This window comes from Thermobia domestica, chromosome 3 (assembly GCF_964235325.1).
Source record: "Thermobia domestica chromosome 3, izTheDome1.hap1.1, whole genome shotgun sequence".
Lineage (NCBI taxonomy): Eukaryota > Metazoa > Arthropoda > Insecta > Zygentoma > Lepismatidae > Thermobia > Thermobia domestica.
The window spans coordinates 204,178,573-204,200,295 of NC_137456.1; the positions used below are offsets into that span (position 1 = coordinate 204,178,573).

General features: G+C 37.3%; 1 protein-coding gene across 1 annotated transcript in view; it reads right to left on the reverse strand.

Annotated features, from left to right (window-relative positions):
* The window catches only part of Ras64B (ras-like protein 2), a 59,723-nt gene that overhangs the window by 12,605 nt on the left and 25,395 nt on the right, over positions 1–21,723 (reverse strand). The window contains exon 3 of the mRNA XM_081752095.1: positions 13,836–14,047. Within this exon, the coding sequence (XP_081608221.1) occupies positions 13,836–14,047 (212 nt within the window). The remainder of the gene's footprint in view (positions 1–13,835; positions 14,048–21,723) is intronic.

The following is a 21,723-nucleotide window of genomic DNA, read 5'->3' on the forward strand; positions in this document are numbered from 1 at the left end:
TTAGGGGAAAAAAAAGGAATTATAAGTTTTTCAACTGAGTATGGAGTCGTGTGACTTCCTCTCTATAGACATAATCTCTTTCTTCTTTAGGAAGCTGCTCTACAGATAGCACTTGACTTTGCCAATAAAGTAAAGGAAGACTTCTGCTCTGCTTCATATACAAGCTGGTTTGCTTCAGTCTCCAAAGCTTCACTTGTTTCCATCAATTTCCTTTTCTTTCTCTGCAGCTGCTGTACATTTTCACTTCCCTCTCCTCTTGCTCTGCACTTGACTTTCTCTTTCAACAGTCCTTATTTTCCCCAGCTCTGCCATATAGAGCTGATTTGCGTGGAAGGCATGATGCAACACTTCTTTCGTGATGTTGATTGAAGTAAGGTCTTTATGGGGAAGTTATCATACACCAATCTCAAACCGACCAATGATCTCTCCTTCATATCTTCAACAAGCAGATCTTTATTTATGCTGTAGCCTCGTTCGAGAGCAGCTTGTTCATGAGACAAAACCAGAAGCTTCTTTATGACTAACAACAAATCTTGAATTTTTTCCGAACCATCCAACAGTTTCGTGTAAAAAGAATCCAGCCTCTCAGCGTCCAACTTATATCCAACAAATGCATCTTTAAACTGCTCAGTAAATTTTCCATACAAAACAAACCGCTAATCACATTTTTTGGGTGTAGCCCATTTCTTCTCCAACAGTGACTGAAAGGCACCACGAAACGTTATGGATGACACACTGTCTGGATTTAAAGTTTCTCACAAGCCTATATTTTAGTGGACTCTTCTGTATGACATACGACAGCCATTTGCACAGGAATGTCTCGCATTCAACTCTAACGTGGAGTTTTTCCCTTTTAGTAACGTCCCTCTCTTTGCATGCACTATGGAGACTGTGAAACTGCTAATCCCAAGTCCACATTTGATGGGGTGAATTGTGATAGTTGAACAGCAGAAGACAATGTCCCAAGAACAGATTTCTGGATGATTATACGTGCCACTTTCATTCCAACTTCATAAAATCTTTAGCAAGGAATGGAAAAATCTGACATTCAGTATTTCTGTAAATTTTATGGAAAAATCGGACATTCAGTATTTCTGTAAATTTTAAGGACAAAAATGCATTTTCAAGGACATTTCCAGGATAAACTCAATTCAAGGAAATTTCCAGGATTTCCAGGACGAGTGGGAACCCTGAAGATACTATTGGTATTTTCATAATTTTTTTATTCGACATGAAGCAAACAACTGACACTGATCATCATTTTCAGACTCTGAGCTTGCTCTACCTTTGTCGGACAGTGATAATGAATGAAGGTTAGTGATATTAAAGTATAGTAGTAATAATCATAATAGTAGTGTAAAAGTATCGCGTCCAACACGATAAATTGTGTATAATATTGGGTTGGCAACTAAGTTCCCGCCGTTTTTAATAATGTTAGTTAAAAGGTTATTTTGCAATAAACACATACAAGTAGTTAACCAAGAATGTATTCTCCTTTGTTGTTTACAACGTTTTCCCAACGTTCAACAAATTTTTCAACACCTCGTTGGTAAAAATCACCTGTTTGAGATTCGAAAAAGTCATCCAACCAAGTTTGGTTCCTTTCAAGCAATTCGAAATGGAGAATCCCTTCCCAGTCCCACCATACGCACAACACCGTTTTACGCGGATGAACGTCCTGTTTCGCGCGTGGGGTTGCTTGTTTACCGGGACTAAACCATTCCTTACGCAGCTTCACATTCATGTAGATACATCATTTTTCATCACCAGTAACGATTCGGTGAAGAAATCGTTCCTTGTGCCCATAGGTTGCACGGTGACGAGCAAGCAAACCAGCAGAGATTGTGGCTCGTTGATTTTTGTTGGTGACACTTAACGTGTGAGGCACCCATGCTCCACACTTCTGAACTTTGCCCATCGAGTGAAGATGCTTCTCTACAATAGTGTGGGAGCATTGTCTCTGCCAATTCCCTTGTTTGATGCGGATTTTCATGCAAAAGGTGGTTCAATCGCTCTTGACCGAACTCAACTGGACGGCCAGAACAAGGTGCGTATTTGAGGTAAAAATTTCCTTTTTTGAACTTTGCATACCAATCACGGGCGGTTCTTTCAGCAATAGCACCCACTCCATACACAGCACAAATGTTGCGAGTAGAACCTTGATTAAAGGCAAAAAGAAGAAGGTGTCGAAAATGCTCATTTTTCTCAACTTGACATTCCATGTTAATGATCTGCAAATAACAAGAAAAAGTATCTTAATAACAACGAAACATATATTTAGGTAGAACAATATATTGTTCGAACAATATATTTTAGAACTCTTTCGAATGATGTACAACTTCGTGCCAAAAGTATTTAATGTCATACAGATTTTTCCAATTTAAAAAAACGGCGGGAACTTAGTTGCCAACCCACAATAAATTTTGGACGTAACATATTGGGATGAAATTCTGAGAAAATGGCAACCATTATTAATTTGAAATCATGAATAGTGAATTCTCATTATCAGATCCATGTTAAAATTATATTTAATTTCTATTTTTTTCAGCGCAACTAACAGTTCAGTTACATATTCAGACATAAAACGATTTTGTGTTGACTCGTTTCCTTTTATGTATTTCTTAATCAATAAACATACAGATTGTTCTTTTATTCACATTCCAACCATCAGCTTACTTGACATAAATCTACACACCTTGCACTTTCATCACACATGTGGCATTTCAATGAATGGAGAATTAAATGATCGAGGCATTTTAACAAAACTACCGAGAGGAGAGGACGTAAGGAGAGTTGCAGACGAGTTAACCTAGGACGAGAATGCAAGACATACGAGCCGCGTCTTTTAAATTCTGAATATTGCGTATGTTTGGTATTTATTCCTTCTTGTATTAACGACAGGTTAGACATTGCTATTGTTCATCGCTGCCGTTTAAGTTGATTTTCATTGTATCCACGCCGAACTTCTTTCCAAGCCGTCTGACCACCCATCGCCTGAATACCACGGATCAGAAGGGCGACACCAACTCACGAAGGGAGACATCGTTGGAGAATCACCGAAAGCACCGTGCAAATGCTGTGTAGATCTTTACCTATCCTATATATTCATCCCTTACTGTTTAATCTTTTTTTTCTTCTTTTTTTTTTCCTTAACATCATACTGTTTCCAATTTAAATGCGTTCTGTTTCATTTACAAAGCAGCCCAGGTTCCGAACTCATTGTCTCTGCTCTACAAGTTTTAGTTTACAAAAATCTTTGTCATTTTAAAATTTTCTACATCTTAATTTTACTTTCGTTAATTTGAGCTATAGAGGGTATTCAAAAAACGCGCCAATTTTGTTGCATCAAATTATTAACTTTATTTTTTTCAAAACACACTAACAAAATTCATAAACATGTTCATCACACTTCCGATTTCAGATATATGAATGACGTCGGGCATATGACCACTACTGCGCTGGCATGCAATAACTTTGTGAAATTCGCTATGACTGCCAGACACTGCAATGTTTTCCTCAGAACGACCACAACGACGACGCCCAGGACTTTTAATGTTCACTGTTTCACTGTTTCAATGAATTTTTTCATAAGTCTGCGAACTGTTGATTCATTCGGTGCCGTATTTCGCCCTAGAACCACGCGAAGTCGCCTGACAGTTGCTTCATAACTTTGTCCGTTCTGATAAACAGTTTTCACAATTAGCACACGTTGCGCTATAGTAAACTGCTCCATGGCTAGACACAGACTGAAGAAATGTGAGAAATTCAGACTAAGGCGACAATCGGAATGTTTGCGGGTAGAGCAACTATACAAAACAATGTCGGCAACCGAGAAACAAAAATTTGCCAGACGATCCAAAACCAGCGCGCTTTTTCAATAACCCTTTACGAGAACTGACGAGACCATGCTGCATAATAGATTTATAATAAATTTGCAATTGCACATTGTGTCAAATAGATGAGAGAAAAAAAAACTATAATTATACACTATAATCTGACAGATATAACCGCATCTAAAGTTTCACCAGGTGAATACTGATATTAGTGTCTTGATATAAAACCCTAACTGACGTCCTTCTAAACCAGTTTCTTGTGTTTTATTAATTGTTGCAGACGGGGGCGCGGTGGCTCAGTGGTAGAGCGTTCACCTCCTGTGCTTGGGGTCCCTGGTTCGATCCCAGCTCGCGCCGTGTGGACTTTGTGGTGGACAAACACCGTGCTCGTGGGTTTTCTCGGGGTTCTCCCGTTTCCTCCCACTTTCTTCATTTCACTCATCTCTCGTTATCACCGTCTCCTTTAACCTAACCGGCATAATCGTGGGACGTTAAACTTAAAGATTTCATTTCATTTTTTAATTGTTGCAGTATGAATAACTACACAACTATATTTAAATACGTTATTAGTAAATAATAAATTAATAAGTAAATGTGTCTGCAAAAGATTTCAAAAAAATAAATTTATTAATTATTTATTTTATTTATACATATTTCTGGGCCTTAAGTCCGTCACCTATGAGGGATGACGTCCCTCGGCGAACACAACCCAAGGAAGGGAAAGGAAAGTAGGGCGTAGAATCTATATGTTGGACACTATCCTGACTTTACCTGGTATCAATGAGGAAAATCCAGGTAAAACCTCACTCAGGATGGTTGGACTGAAAGGCTGTTACACTTTCTCGACCGATTGTCCCAACTCGGGAATGAATCCGGAACCGCTCGTACCAAAGGCGAGAGCGTTAGCACATTCGTTAGGGGTTATGAATTACTCATTTTGTAGTTGAACCTTATCAAGATGGATTGATTTAAATTAGTCTTATAGAACACCTATGTCCGCCTGCTCGTCTGTTTGTAAACAGGTCTGTTTTTTGTAATCGATTCAGCGTTCTGTTAATAGATTTCATCTCTTCCATTAATCCTCTATTTAAGACGAAAGAATTAGAAATCAACTATTTCCAGTTTCAACATTTATAGCTACAGAACATGGTTACAAATAGAGACTTTTTTTTTAACCGTTTCAGGATCTCAAGAAAACATATCATTACCACCCGCAACACTCTACCGAAACCGAAAGTGATTCAAATTTACTAGTATTTCCGTTTTAATACTGATTTTCATAAAGCAAAAATGGTGTAAGCTATCGAAAAGTGGGTTTTCGCAATCGATTCAGCGTTCCACGAATCAAGATCAAGTGGTAGAAATCAAGCACTTCCACTTTCAACGTTGATTGTCATAGAGCAAAAAGCAGTAACAGATAGCCACAAACGCTTATTTCAATCGATTCAACGTTTCAGCAGAGCATACCATCACCACCCGCAGCACTCTGCTAAAACCGAAAGTGGTTCAAATTTACTAGTACTTCTGGTTTGAATATTGATTTCTGTAGAGCGAAAGATATTGAGAAGCGGTTTTTTGCAATCGATTCAGTGTCCCAAGAATACATTTCATCTCCTCCGTTAATCCTCTATTCAAACCGGACGAATTAAAAATCTTCCAGTTTCAACGTTTATTGCCATAGAACAAAAACAGTTACAGATAGCGACAAGCGGATTTTCTGCAACCGATTCAGGGTCTCAAAAGAACATATCACCACCTGCAACAATCTATCGAAACCGAAAGTGGTTCAAATTTACTAGTATTTCCGATTTCAATACTGATTTCTATAAAACAAAAATGATATAAGATATCGAAACGTGGGTTTTCGCAATCGATTCATCATTTCACGATTAGGCTTCATCTTCTCTTTAACCCTCCAGTCAAAATAGAAATGGTCTAATCCACGCCAAATCGTACAGCGAAAATGCAATTTTACACCCGACTATCTCCGATTGCAATGAAATTTGGTATACAGTATCTTTAGACAAATATAAGAACCCGTATTTTTTTATTTTGCCCATATTAGCTCTGGTTTGGTTTTGACAGCCTTCGAAAGAGAACTCTGCCCGACGATTTTGTATATGCTGCGATAAATGAACGGCACATCACTCTGAACTTCAACTGAGCACCATAAGGCCACGTTTGACCCAAATGTATTCAAATTCTTCAGACTAAATGAAAATTGCATGAGGATTTTACAAATCAGGTCCAAAACGGTATAATGATATTTCCAAACCATGAAATTTAGTTTCAAAATGGCGGAATAGAATTTTTCGAAGGTACTTACTAAATTACGCATAACTTTTTCCTCTGAACGGGGAATTTGATGAGTAAATGCCGGTTAAAGGAGTACATAATGCTCTATTAGGAGAATAAAAAATATCCGTGGGTTTTGGCTTGTAACAGCCTACAGAGCGCCTAAGTCAATTTATGACCTTAGGTTTGAGAGTACGGGCAATACACCATAGATGTTACAAAATATTGTATTTCGTAAAAGAAGTACGGCATTTGGTAACTGGGGTAGTTGTTGCCAACAGAAACTATTTTAGTACGAGGCCCCATGAAAATATACCTTAAAAACCAGGATGTCGGCATTGCAAAATGGCGGCACATGGTAACTAGTTTTGCGTCATACAAATACAAATTGACGTAGGGCCATGTAACAATATAGACAACGTAAATATTCATACGAACGCTATGAATACAAAATCACCAGACCACAAAGACATTGAGAATTCAAGATGGCTATCTTTCCTAAATTATTGTTTGGAATCTATGTACTGCAAATTCCAAAAGAAATGTTCACTGTATCTAAGAAAGAAAAAAAAAAAAAAAGCATACCGCTTGAGAAAGCATACTTACCTATATAAATTATTTTAGAACGAAATCCGACAAGAAAACTCCCGTAGGATCCAAGATGGCGGCCTCTACAAATGTCGGCATGTAAATAATGGTTTCCTTATATCTACACTACAAATCCAAGAAGAGGCATACAACTTCTGCAGAGGAAAATATGAAAAATGAAAATGAAATGAAATCTTTGAGTTTTACGTCCCACGATTATGCCGGTTAGGCTAAAGGAGACGGTGATGATGAGTAATGAATGAAATGGTGGAATGAAGAAAGTGGGAGGAAACGGGAGAACCCCGAGAAAACCCACGCACACGGTGTTTGTCCACCACAAAGTTCACTTGGCGAGGGCTGGGATCGAACCCGGGACCCCAAACACCAGAGGTGAACGCTCTACCACTGAGCCACCGCGGCCCCAGAGGAAAATATGTATTCATATTAATATTTAAATATAACACCTTCAGAAGATACACTTTAGGTTTCAAGATGGCGGCTGTTTCGAAACTGTATGTTTAGTAATTTGTCACATCCTATGTGTACGTAAGTTGAAGTGAATAGAACGTCAAACAATCATACATAATAGAACGTCAAACAATCATACATAAAGCACCTAACTTGAAATACTTGAGTTATGCTGAGAGTACATTTAATTTCGTTTAGCCCATGTTGCCTGAATGTCCTTAATACTCTTTGGAATGAGTTTGTATTGCAGCCTTCCGAACTGCGTGATAACGTCAGGAACTTCTATCGCACATAGAGTATTCGCAAGTGGAACCCAGCACTTGTCTTCTCTGCCGCGGTTTTTATTCTCTGGCTAGTACAACCTCCTTGAAGGCCAATGAGGACGCATAAATTTGATCTATACATCGTTGCTCTCGTTGTCAAGTTCTAATATCATCCCAATATAACACTGTTCTTCGTATACACAACTAACGTAGGAACTAAGTTGAAGTTCTCTGAATCTGGTCACCTGTGAAAAGCTGTACTTCAGAGAAAAACTTTCATCGTTGCTCATCCTCTTTGCAGCAATTGCCGTTGTGGAGACAGGCTTGAAATAATGGTAGGAATGGGTTCCTGGTACAGTTTTATGTTCTGAAAAACGCAAGTTTAGCCTGTTCCTTGATAAACTGGATGGTCAATTTAAGTGCAAAGTGTTCACTGCAAAACTAATATTTGCTGCGCTGTACATATTTGTTCTTTGTAAGGTCTCTGCAAGTTTGCACGCGTTACACTTCTTTTGACAGTTCCGCCTATACCATCACAAGCAGACTTGCCGTGGCTTGTAGCGTGAAACATCCATGATGCTTCAACTGAGAAATCCTGCTCATGATTACACAAGTTCACTAAATTCTTGTAGTTTTTATATTGGGCAGCACTTCCATCTGTGACATACTCAATCTTGCTAACACCAGGATGCTGATCTTTTATGTATTGTATCACTCTGCTCTGTACTTCATAAACAAAGTTAACATCGTGTTTCATATACTCAGATATGAAACACATAGATTTTACACGCAGTTCGTTATCTTCACGGAAGTACAATACCACTGGGTGTACAGTACTGGAGCAGTGTGACCAATGATAAGACTGCACTTCGTCCTGCAAAATAAATCCATAGTTTTCTGCGAAATCCATTAGAACAAGCATTTCCTCCGAAGTCAGATTTTGTTCCCTGTCTTTGACATACTGCATTTGGTGTTTAGAAATGTATGAATGAGGTATCAAAATCTCAAGTTGTTGTATGATTAGGCTGATGAAGTCAGACACAGGAAGCACCAATGTCTGAAGTTGGATCCTGTCCGTAGCTACCCATTGCGAATATCGGATCTCATCTGTATCATTATAATCCTCAAGAACACTTCTAAGAAACGTTTCTACTGTTTGCGACGAGGGACACTTGTCACACGTTCTGAGCATACATTGCCGATTATTCCTGTCACAAACTAACATATCAGTCAGTTCACATAGTTTAGATTTGTCTAAATCTATTGCACTTAGAAGAAGAAGAGGGTTTTGATGGATACAGCGTACACAAACTGAATGCGTCCTTGGCTGACCCGCTGTTACACACCATTTGGGTCGTAGTTGATGAAACTTAGAAATACAGATTTTGAGATCAGGATATTTTTCCTTGAAAGCTCTGTAAAGTTCCTCAAGATTGCATAATAACAAGCGTTTCTGTTTATAAACGTTTCTAGCAACACTAATTTTGTCTTTTGCGCCAGGCATAAGGCGACTGTACTCATCATCTTCGTAAAACTCTTTGGCCTTTTCTTCAACTTCTGCAGCAAGTTTACGTCCTTCCGGCGGTTCGGGTAAAGCCAAGATTCCTTTATTGCTAGACAATCATCGTGTTTTATTGACTATGTACTCTGAAACTTGAAATTCAGAAGCTATTCTCTGACGTGACCACGAGTGGGGTGCTATTGTTAAGATCTGTACTTTTTCTCTTCTAGAAGTACATAAGTTCAGTTTTTCCTTCATTCTCTCAACAAGATAATCAAGATCTTGGGCTTTCTTCTGCAGGCTACTCACGGATTCTTCTGAAGAATCGGAAGAATTGGTTTCTAAAACATCACACGGAAGTTTTAACACACATGCCACTTTCAGTTTTATTCTTGCTTTCAATTGGTTTACTTTTCGATTAGCATACTTTTATTTTCCTACGGGATGACAGAGACTTCACTTTTATGGGGGATGCACCTACATTCATCATTATTAAGTTCACATCTTCTTTATCTGAAGTTGAGTCTTCTGGGGATGGGGAAGAAAGCATTTCTTTTGTAGGCGCCACAGCTACAGAACCACTGGGATAAGCGTTGTCATCATCACTAATGTCAAGTTTCAAAGATTTTCTGCAATTGCCACAAATTTTTTTGACCAGGTATCAGCGTGATTCCTTTTTTCTTCCGCACATCCTTTGCATAATGGAGTGTTATGGAACGTAGATCAGTTTTTCTCACCTTCTTGTGGCATTTTAAAGGATCACAATACTTTTTCTCAAAATACTTTAAACATTCACGATAATGGTGTAAACAAAGTAAAGAATCCGTTTCTGGGACAAATCCTTGTATTCTCCACACAAGTAGCTCTTTCTCTTCTGCACATAATTCAGAAAAAAACTAACGATGTCTTTTTTGTTTGTATACCCGTCCAAATGACAGCACCAAGCAATAAACCTACACTACATTGTCCGTCAACAGAAAGAGAACTAGGACCCCCTTTTGGTTCATTAGTCATGTCGTATGTTTTACGTTCCACTGCGCATGTCTTCATTATCGAGGAACCAGTTCTTTCATCACTGTCCGATACGTACACAAAAGCCTAAAAAAATAAGTTCTTCCCTTTTGGTCAACACAACTAACAAGCAAAATCCAAGATTTCAACACACAACTCGACACGCTTGCTGCTCACACAACTTGCCTGAAGGGTGACTGCGCGACAACTGACTGCATGCAGCCAGAACGTGCAAGATCAGACTTGCAGATATGCAGGTTGAAACCTGTTTATATGACTCATGGATTACACTTGTCATTGTATATAATATAAACATTTGAAAATGCATAGATATGAAACTAACTGTGTTTGTTTTTCTGTTTGGATAATTGAATGTTTTGTACGTGGTTAGGCAGCAGTGGAGGCTCGTGACTGATCTGGTAGAGCTAACAATGATAATTTGTAGTTTACCGTGGTCAACAGGGTATTAATGGAGAACTTATGCTGACACACTAAAATCGAATACCAATGAGCGCTTGTATTGCAATATACAGTGCATACAATCCCACAACAAGATAGCCATCTTGAGTTCTCAATGTCTTTGTGGTCTGGTGATTTTGTATTCATAGCGTTCGTATGAATATTTACGTTGTCTATATTGTTACATGGCCCTACGTCAATTTGTATTTGTGTGACGCAAAACTAGCTACCATGTGCCGCCATTTTGCAATGCCGACATCCTGGTTTTTAAGGTATATTTTCATGAGGCCCCGTACTAAAATAGTTTCTGTTGGAAACTACTACCCCAGTTACCAAGTGCCGTACTTCTTTTACGAAATACAATATTTTGTAACATCTATGGTGTATTGCCCGTACTCTCAAACCTAAGGTCATAAATTGACTTAGGCGCTCTGTAGGCTGTTACAAGCCAAAACCCACGAATATTTTTTATTCTCCTAATAGAGCAATATGTACTCCCTTAACCGGCATTTACTCATCAAATTCCCCGTTCAGAGGAAAAAGTTATGCGTAATTTAGTAAGTACCTTCGAAAAATTCTATTCCGCCATTTTGAAACTAAATTTCATGGTTTGGAAATATCATTATACCGTTTTGGACCTGATTTGTAAAATCCTCATGCAATTTTCATTTAGTCTGAAGAATTTGAATACATTTGGGTCAAACGTGGCCTTATGGTGCTCAGTTGAAGTTCAGAGTGATGTGCCGTTCATTTATCGCAGCATACACAAAATCGTCGGGCAGAGTTCTCTTTCGAAGGCTGTCAAACCCAAACCAGAGCTAATATGGGCAAAATAAAAAAAAATACGGGTTCTTATATTTGTCTAAAGATACTGTATACCAAATTTCATTGCAATCGGAGATGGTCGGGTGTATAATTGCATTTTCGCTGTACGATTCGGCGTGGAATGACCCAAGTGGTAGAAATCAAGCATTTCCAGTTACGAAGTTGGTCGCCATAGAGCAAAAGCGGTAATAGATAGCGACAAGCGGTTATTTCAATCAATTCTGCGTCTCAAGTGAACACATCATTACCAAAATCAGAAGAGGCTAAAATTCAATATTACTTCAAGTTTCTTTATTGATTACTTTAGAACGAAAACGGTAAGAGATATCGAGAAATGGTTTTATGCATTATTCAGCGTCAAAGGAATATGTTCCATCTTCTTCTCTAACTCTCTGTTGAAACTTGACATGATAGAATTCAATCATTCCCGGTGTCAACATTGATTGTCATAGAACAAAATCGGTAACATAGCGACACGCTGTTTTTGGAATCGACTCACCGTATTAATACAACATATGATCACCACCCACAACAATCTACCACATGAAATGATACACACAGAGCAAAAACTAATAGACAGCGGTTTTTTGCATTTAATTCAGCGTCCCAAAAATAAGTTTCATCTACTGCATTAAACCCCTATTGAAACCGGAAGTGGTAGATCAAGGGTCTCTGGTTTCGACGTTGGTCACAATAGAACAGAAACGATAACAGATAACGACAAGCGTTTTTTTGCAATCGATTCAACATCAAGAAAGCATAGTATGACCATCCACAATACTCTACCCAAACCGGAAATGGTTGATATTTGCTAATATTTCCGGTTTTAATACTTATTTTCATACAGCAAAAACGGTAAGAAATATCGAAAAGTTCTTTTTTCTTTTTCTTTCAGATTCAGCGTTCTGAGAAAGTTCTATTTAAACTTTTATCTTTCTACTAAAACCAAGGTAGTGAAAATCTACTATTTCCGGTTATAACACTGTATAATGGATGACACAGAAATTGATATAGATTCAGTACTGCAAGAATATGTTTCACCTCTAATTTTATTCTTCTACTGTAATCAGAAGTGATAGACATTAATTAGGACTCCCAGCTTCAATAATCTTCATAGAGCCAAAGCAGTAAGAAGAAATAGCGAGTAGTGGCTTTTGACATGGATTTCGAGTCCAAGAAACAGACCGTTTCTTTGATCTTACTCCTCTATTGCAACCAGTAGTTATAGATATATTAGTTCAAGTTTGTTTTCAAGTCTACTGTAGTTTCACACTGTTAATTGAAATTCACTGATTACTATTATTATTATTATTATTATTATTATTATTATTATTATTATTATTATTATTATTATTCGCTACTGGGACAATTTTTATAAAATGTAGAGAAGTACCTTAAGTAATAACATGCTAAACTTATTTTACTTTAATATTAATTGAATCAATGTTCTACCATTTAACATATGTAACGAAAATACAGGTACACGTTTATTCTACGATATGAACATGCAAATTGTAGAGTATCAATATGTGGTAAGAACGTATTCTTATGGCGGAAACGAACATTTTATTGCAATGGATATAAAAGCTCGCTCCTTCCTAAGGATTCCCAAATATGTTCTTACCAGGACTGAATATATACAAAGAAAATTAGTACAATTATAAGATTATGAACCAAGACAAGGGAAAAAGTGGTAAGAATGAATGAAATGATGGAATGAAGAAGTGGAAGGAAACGCGACAACCACGAAAGAATCTACGCACACGGCATCTGTCCACTACAAAAACCACTCGATGGGAAGGCTTTGCCATGTTAAGCAATTAACTAATCCGTTTATCCAGTATATGGGAACTTCTTCATATACAGATCAGAAAACATACAACTAAGGAGTGTAGGAATTAAACTTCTATCGCTTAAAATGAAACGAGTTTCCATCGGGAATCAAACTTCCGAGACACACAGTATACAATTATCGTATCCACTTTCGAGGTTTGAAATTCAATAGCAAGGAGTGGAAAAGGGGAAATTCAACAATCCGCTTCTAAACAGCTGAAAAAAACAGGAAAATGACTACTTAACCATCTTTACTTTCATAAACATAATACAAATGCCTCGTTTACTTGCAGGAACTAAAATAATTTCATCCCTAAAAGGTGGGGAACTTATCTATTACTGTATGTTTTTTTATAAACAACTTAGAGATTAGATCAGGGGAACTGATTATGTATTCACTCACATGAATTTTGAAAATTTCACCCAACGCAAAAAATAAATAAATAAATAAATAAAATAAAAATAAATAAAAAAAACAACCTGAAGGGAAGTTTCGAACTCCAGTGAATTAAGTTAATGATTTTTTTGAAGTTTCACGTTTTCACACATTACAATCATGTCATTAATGTTATCTGCTAATGGGCGAATGGTCACTTCCAGCGCTAGTATATTTAATCGATTATACATATCTAAAATCAATAAGCAATCTATTTTTATTACTAGGCTAGGTAATTCAACACAGTACATTACTCTCTACATCAGATACCTATTATAGAATGAGAAACAAATAATACATTTTAAATATACAGTTATACGTACCAGCCTTTGGTGCTCCAAGTCAGCTTTATTACCGACCATAAGCATAGGAAATTCGTCACGGTCTTTAACACGAAGAATTTGTTTGTGAAATTTGTACATTTCGTCAAAGCTCGCTCGGTCTGTTACTGAAAAGACAAGTAGGAAGCCTTCTCCTGAACGCATATATTGTTCTCTCATTGCGCTAAATTCTTCCTGACCCGCTGTGTCAAGAACTGAAAAATAAAGAAGGAAAACATGTAGAACTACTGAAATAATAAAATACTACATACTGAAATCACACTGTATTAGCAGCTAAAGATATCTAGTCGGTATATACATATAGGTGTGTGCACATGAATATGATAAATCAATTCCATCAAATTAACACACAATAAAAATTCAAATATGCAACAAGTCTTTATCGAGTTTCTGAGACAAGCAATGTTGCTCAGAGATACGACAGAATGAAATGTTACCAACGCAATAGCTATTCCAGTAATTTAGTAGCAATCATGACAGATATACAGCTACCACAGACGGTAGCTGTGACAAATATGAAGAAGCATAGATTTCAATCGCTGTATCAAGATTAATACTGGTTGATGAAAAGTGCTCGAGTTCAAATATTTGACTATTCATGAACTTCTGAAATGAGTATACACGCGCACGAGAATAACAGTTCCTTCTATAATTTGTAGTTTTCGAGCCGAAAGCTACAATTATTTGGGAACAAAAGAAAACAAATCTGCGCTTAGGAAAACTAACTTTGTTAAAAGCATAATGATATACAGGCACAATTCTCTAGTTTTTTTGCTTACGCGTCGAGACTAAGGGAAGCAATGATGACAAGGTAGATGATAATAATGGAATGACAAAAGTGGGAAGACAAAGGAGAACCCAAGAAAATCTATGCATACGCCCACCACAAAGCCCACTTGGTGGGAGCTGGACAATTAGTTCTGAAAAATGGGTGATTAAAATAAGCTAGGAGCCAATTATGTACACAGCAAGAGCTTGTTTCTTCATACTGTAGCATGTATGGATCTAAGGTTAGACAGAATGTAGTCCGGTAATGACGAAAAATTTTCCGCTTTTCAAACCTCGTTTATTTATTTAGTTTTAATAATTCTTTGTGTGAAGATCTTTACTATTGGTTATTAGTAAGAGATCGTACAAACATCTTTGAACTGTAAAGTAAAACATTCATTAGTAACTAATTGGTTTGCAAATTCTTCTTTTTTTAATTAAAAATATATCATACTGATAAGAGAACTGCAACACAGAACAGGACACGAAATTCCAGGTCTGAATCTAGAAGGCAAATTAGAAAGTTTGTTCTCAGTTTGGCAAAGTAAAGCTTAAATGTCTATCTCCAGACTAAAATATTCGGCTGCCAATGGCGTACGGGTCATTAAGATTTGAGGAAATCCCACTGTAGAAAACGCGCAAGATACTGTAATAGGACTGAAATGCAAACTGTAGAAAGAAAAACAAGCTAAGCAGTATAATCTGAACTTATAAATGCACAATATGAAGAACTCACTGTGTTATTATCACTTTCCTTTAGTAATATTAAACTTGCATTTGCTCACTAACTATTATTACATTCTTGTCTTTGAAAACGCACTGTATTAGATCTATAAATGGAACGGTTCCGATAAAATGGCACGTTTAGTTGAACATTTTAAATTACTACATACACATACTGACATTAGTATTCTGTATAATTTTCCCTTATGAACGAAACAAAAATGTTAACTGATTCATACTAGCTTTGCTATATTCAATAACTTACACTAAAATACAAATGCTGAGCAAAGCAACGTTTTATTATAATAACGGAGGAACAGTTCCTGCGTTATAGGAGAGAGGTTAGCAAGGATCAAGGAGGGCCTGAGCATAGGATTAAGAATGAGTCCGGTATGGGCGGAGATAGTGATGAACAGGTGGGAAAAGGAAGTCAAAAGGAAAGGAGGGGACAAGCTTATATTCTTCAACAGATTATGTAGATGATTGCTCTGGGATATGGAAAGATACACGGAGGCAACTTACTAAATTTGTGAAGGAAATAGAAGAAGATAAAGCCTTTGTGTTTCTAGATATGAAAATAAACAGACAGAATGACAAGTTAGTCACAGAATGGTTCCAGAAGAAATGTGCATCAGGGAACTTCTGTCATAAAAGGAGTGATATTGATCGAATAAAAATTTCATAGAAAATATGGAAAAGAGGATCATGTGGATAAGTAGTGACAAAAGGAGAGCAGAGAAAGACATAGAGAAATTTCACAATCAATTGGAGACCAATGGATATGATAAAAGAAAGCTAAAAATGGAAAGGATAAGAAGAAAGAACCAGAAAAGTAAGAAGAAGTAATATAAGAAAGAAGAAGACGGAGAAGAAGAAAAGAAGCCATGGTGGGGAATAGAAAGTATAGGAGAGGATACTGAGTTAATCAAGAGAGTTCTAAAGAAAAATAGGGAACGTTTCAACATACAGGAAAGGAAGTAGAAGATTATTGGATGTGTTTAGAATGAAGAAAAAGAAGAAAGAAAGAGGAAAATTAAGAGATGATGGAAAGAAGAGGAATGGTTTATAAGATAAAGTGTGGTGATTGTAATAGCTGTTATATAGGTGAAACGGGGAAAAAACTAAAAGAACGATTAAAGCAACATCAAGATGTTCGATTGGAAAGAAATGCCATTTTTAAACATGTAAGGGACACGGGGCACAATATTAATTTGTGCGAGAGTGAAGTGTTAGCAAGGGAACAAAGGACGTTAATAAGAAAGTGAAAGAAGGCCAGGTTCATTGAAAAAGAGGAAAGCTGTTTTATGAACTGGAATACAGAACTTAAAATTGACGAGCAGAGGGGCAAGTTATTGAAAAGTCTTAATTTGTACCTTAATTTACACTGGACCAGGGAGGATCTTGGTATTTAGTTTCAATTTGATCAACTTCTATTATAATTGGATGATTCTCTATTGATCAGCCAATCAGCGTTCAGTTTTCAGTTTCTGTATGTCTGGTAAAAATTTAAAATTGTTATAACAATGACTATATATATATATACACAGGGGATAGACAAAAAAAAGTCTAAAAACACTTTATACAGGACACGTACGTTTGGCCTTCCACTGTACAACGCGTGTTGCGGTTGCCGATCGTTTTTTGTTTTTAATGTGTCATGTGGACCTTCCTCTTTCGTGAGCAGTAACCAGTTCACCTGTGAGTGTCATGGTATGAAAGTGGTGCGGTAAAATGGGCGACCTGACAGACTTCCAAAGAGGCATGATCGTTGGTGCCCGTCTGGTTGGAGCTTCAGTGGCAACAGTGGCGAACATTGTGGGGGTATCGAAAGGCACTGTGTCCAATGTCACGAGGGCATACACAATTCATGGGTAAACGATGTCTGCAAAGCACAACAGTGGTCGAAAGACAATCCTGTCAGATAGGGACCGGAGGACATTAAAACGGATTGTAGCAGCTAAAGAGAAGACAAGACCACTGCAATGAAAATTACGTCTGAACTCAATTCCGGCCTACAGAACCCGGTTTCATCGACAACAGTGCGACGGGAACTTCATAAAATGGAAATTCTTGGCAGGGCCGCTATGGCCAAACCCCTGATCACAGCAGTAAATGCGAAGAGGCGTATCCAGTGGTGCAAGGACCACAAAGTGTGGACTCATAAGCAGTGGAAACACGTAATGTGGTCCGATGAATCGACCTTCACCTTGTTTCCAACAACCGGTCGTGTTTACGTATGGAGAACACCGTCGTAGATCTATGATACAGACTGTCTGATCCCAACTCTAAAGCATGGGGGTGGTTCTGTTACAGTATGGGCAGTGATATCGTGGTTTCCCGCAGGTCCCATCATAGCCCTGCATGGAATGATGAATGCTAAGGCGTATGAGGCCATTTTGGGGCACCAGGTTCTACCCATGGCCCAAATATTGTTCCCTGATGGTGATGGCATCTATCAAGATGATTTGGCACCCTGTCACGCTGCAAAAACGGTGAAATCATGGTTTGAGGAGCATGACCCGGGGCTATCACACCTCCCCTGGGTCCCACAATCACCAGATCTGAACATCATTGAGCCATTGTGGTCTGAGGCGTGTTCGGCCTCATTACCCTCCACCAGCATCCCTTAAGGAACTGAAGCATATTTTGGAGGAACAACGGTACAAAATTTCACACAAAACGATTCAAGAGCTGTATACGTCCATTTCACGTCGGATCCAAGCTGTTTTGGACGCAAAAGGGGACCCCTCACCATACTAGATATGATTTTCACACTTTTGCAAACGTTTTAGATTTTTTGTTCAACCCCTGTGTAACGTGAATAGAGACTAGAATGAAATTTTTTTATTGTTTATCAAAACAATTGATTGAAAATATACCTAGAAAGAATTCACGGAAACAATCCTCTTAATTTGAACAAACAACGTGTAGTGAAAGGGAAAGCAAGAACTATTTCTGACAATAGAAAGGTAGACCTGTGACGAGATAAACAAGGACTTCCTGATTGACGTCACAGAGAATAACAATTTTGTGGTTAAGAAAGTCCAAGAATAGAGAACAGGAAGATAGAAGAGAAAAACAAACTGTGTATAAAAACACTAGTAAAAATTTACTAGGGGTTCAGTTCGTTCAGTTGGTCAGTAAATCATTATCGAACGAAACTATACGAGTCGCGGTATCCGTACGCTGTACACGCGTAGACTTTGTCCGTCTATCCTTTCAACTGTTGGATGTGCTTGGAAACATGTAAGTTGGGATTGTTCTTTATTTGTTTCTCATCATGCATAAGATTAACACCAGAGGTAACATAGATCCTAAACTAATTCCTTAAGCACCTTAGGCCCATGTGCCAGGACTGTAATTTTAATACAACATTGTTCTCTAATTAATTTGCGTATGAAATTGATCCAAGGCTTTGAATACTCGTGTCCAAAACTATTTGATTTAATGGTTCAAACTAATGTTATTTATTTTGATAATGGACTGGAGTAATAGATATAATTTCATTGTAAATGATTGTCAATGTTTAATGAGCTCGTTGGTCCAAGGTATAGTGCCGACATTCGCGTCGTGCTTTATGTAAAAACTGATTTAGTTGTGAGGGCCAACTAAGCTCACCCTTTCAATTCAGATTCATTATAAATAAATGATGGACTAGATTCCTAGTATCTTTATTTACCAGTAGTAATAATAAAAATCCCCGCTCTCTCTCGCGTGACATGGTAATTCACTTATTATAGTGATCTATTCACTAGTAGTAATCACATTTATATTTATATACATGTAATAGTATTCATATTTATGTAATACCTGTATATATATATATATATATATATATATATATATATATATATATATATATATATATATATATATGCATTTTAATTTATTTTCGACTAACATCAATTACCCGATTCGCTGGGTTAAATTTAGAAAACTAGTAATATGTTTCGTGTCGTTAGCCAGTCACTTGTTACTATTACTAAAGCGCTCCTTGATATTAGTCATTTTCGATGATTTTTATATATATCCCCTCTCTTCGCCATGTTGCGGGCTACGGCATTGGAAGTGTCATTGTTCAACACAGCGATCCCGAAAAGTATGAATTCGACACTGATATTGGTCATTTTGATTATATATACACATCTACATTTTTTTTTCTCTCTCTCTCTCTATCTATCTATCTATTTATATCTAAAGGAGGTCTTTCCCCTCCTTTAAGTCGTATCGTCAAAGTGATATGGCAAAAATCATCTCATGTTCGAACTTCATCTAGGTTGAAAATTTAATCGAGATCGGTCCGGTGGTTCAAGAGTGAAGTCACACAGTCAGTCACTTTCATTTTTTTTTTTTTACATATATATCTCCGCCTCCCCCTCCCGTACGTTGCACTGTCAAAGTTAAATAAAAAAATATCCCAAGCCCGAACGTCATCTATGTTGAAAATTGATCGAGATCGGTTGGGTGGTTCAAAGAGTTATTAAGTTTCATTTATTTTTATATATCTGTCCTCTCCCCTCCCCCTCCCTGAAGGTCTACTGTCAAAGTGATATGATAAAAACCACCCCAGGACCGAACTTCATCCATATTGAAAATTTGATTACGATTGGTCCTGTGGTTAAAGTGTGATGAAGTCACAAAGACGGTCACTTTTATTTTTATTCTTTTTACATATATCTTCCCCTCCCCTCCCCTTCGTTACACTGCAAAAGTGAAATGAAGAAACTATCCCAGGCCCGAACCTTATCTATGTTGAAAGTTTGATCAAGATCGGTTGGGTGGTTCAAGAGGTTTTTTTTTTTTTTTTTTTTTTAGATTTCTCCCCTCCCCTAAGCTCTAGTTAAAGTGATGTGATAAAAAAAAAAAAACACCTCATATCTGATCCTCATCTATGTTGAAAATTTGGTTAAGATCAGTCGGGTGATTTAAACGTAATGAAGTCACAAAGACAGTCACTTTTATTTTTACTTTTATGCCATATATCTCCTCCCTCCCCCTCCCCTTCGTTTCATTGTAAAAGAGAAATGAAGAAAACATACCATGCCCGAACGCTATCTATGTTGAAAGTTTGATTGAGATCGGTCGGGTGGTTCAAGAGTTATTAAGTTTTATTCATTTTCATATATGTTCCCCCTCCCCCAAGATCTACTGTTAAAATGAAATGATAAAAAAGTTCCCAAGTTTAAACTTTATATACAGTGAAACCTGTCAACTTGGCCACCTCTCTAAGTTGGCCACCTGCTTATCTTGACCTAGTTCGTCTTGAACCTGCATTTTCCCATAAGACATTCGTTACTTACTACTCTGTAAGTTGGCCACCTGTCTATCTTGGAAGTTGGACACACTGAAGCGATGTTTACCCTATGTTGATAATGATAAATTTACCTGCGTATCTTGGCCACGAAAAATACAATTTTGTTATTTTTCTTAACTCTTTCGAATTCCCATATGAGAGGCAGATGTTCTGTATTTGTGACTAGACACAAAGAAACATAGATTCGCACGATTTGTTCTTGGAGGTCAATGACCAGAACACTACCCTCATAAAGGGGTGGTGAACGAAGATGTGAATATGAAAAAGCACGTACAGGAATTCAGGAAATGGTTGTACGTATTTGTTTACCCTGTCTGTTTTGGTAAAACCATTAGCTATATCGGCTCCTTTCATCAGTGGGAAGCTTTAGTAATTCCGAAAAATTCTCAAGGTTAAAGCTCAATTGTCATTTATTGGCACCTGACTGCATGCCAAAAGGTAGCGGAGGTTTTGAGATATGAATTCCCTCAAGATTTTCTCAAAACATCTTTTGCTCCGAGGAAAACACTTCTAGCTCATTAACAAGAGGTAGTTAACTACAATATTAGAATGTGCATATCTGCCAAAAAGAATAAAGCAAATATGTCTAGAATGAACCACCATTCAGTAACAACTGAAAAGAAGACATATAAATTGCATATGAATTTCTCAATTTATAACTTAGCTTTTCTTGTTTTCAATCTGAGTAACTCAGTGTGCTATAATATCAATTTTAATAAACTGCGTACATAAACTTCTATTTCATGATTGTTTGCGTTATTGTGTTTTCAATCCGAATAATCCAATGTATCAGACTAGTTTTCAGGAAGAGAAAGGTATGCATATATATTAAACATACTATCAAGAGCGCCGATCCTGGGGGGACCGAGGGGCCCGGGCACCCCAAAGCTCATGTGGCCCCTATTTTATTTATGAGTATACAATATTTGGTATAATTTGAGTGCAATTTGTCTTCATATATATACATCTGAATGCTCCCCCCCCACAATTTACAGAGAAATCGGCGCTCTTGCATACTATAGTAATATTTTCTAGTACTGTATATTTATGATTACTCTATATACA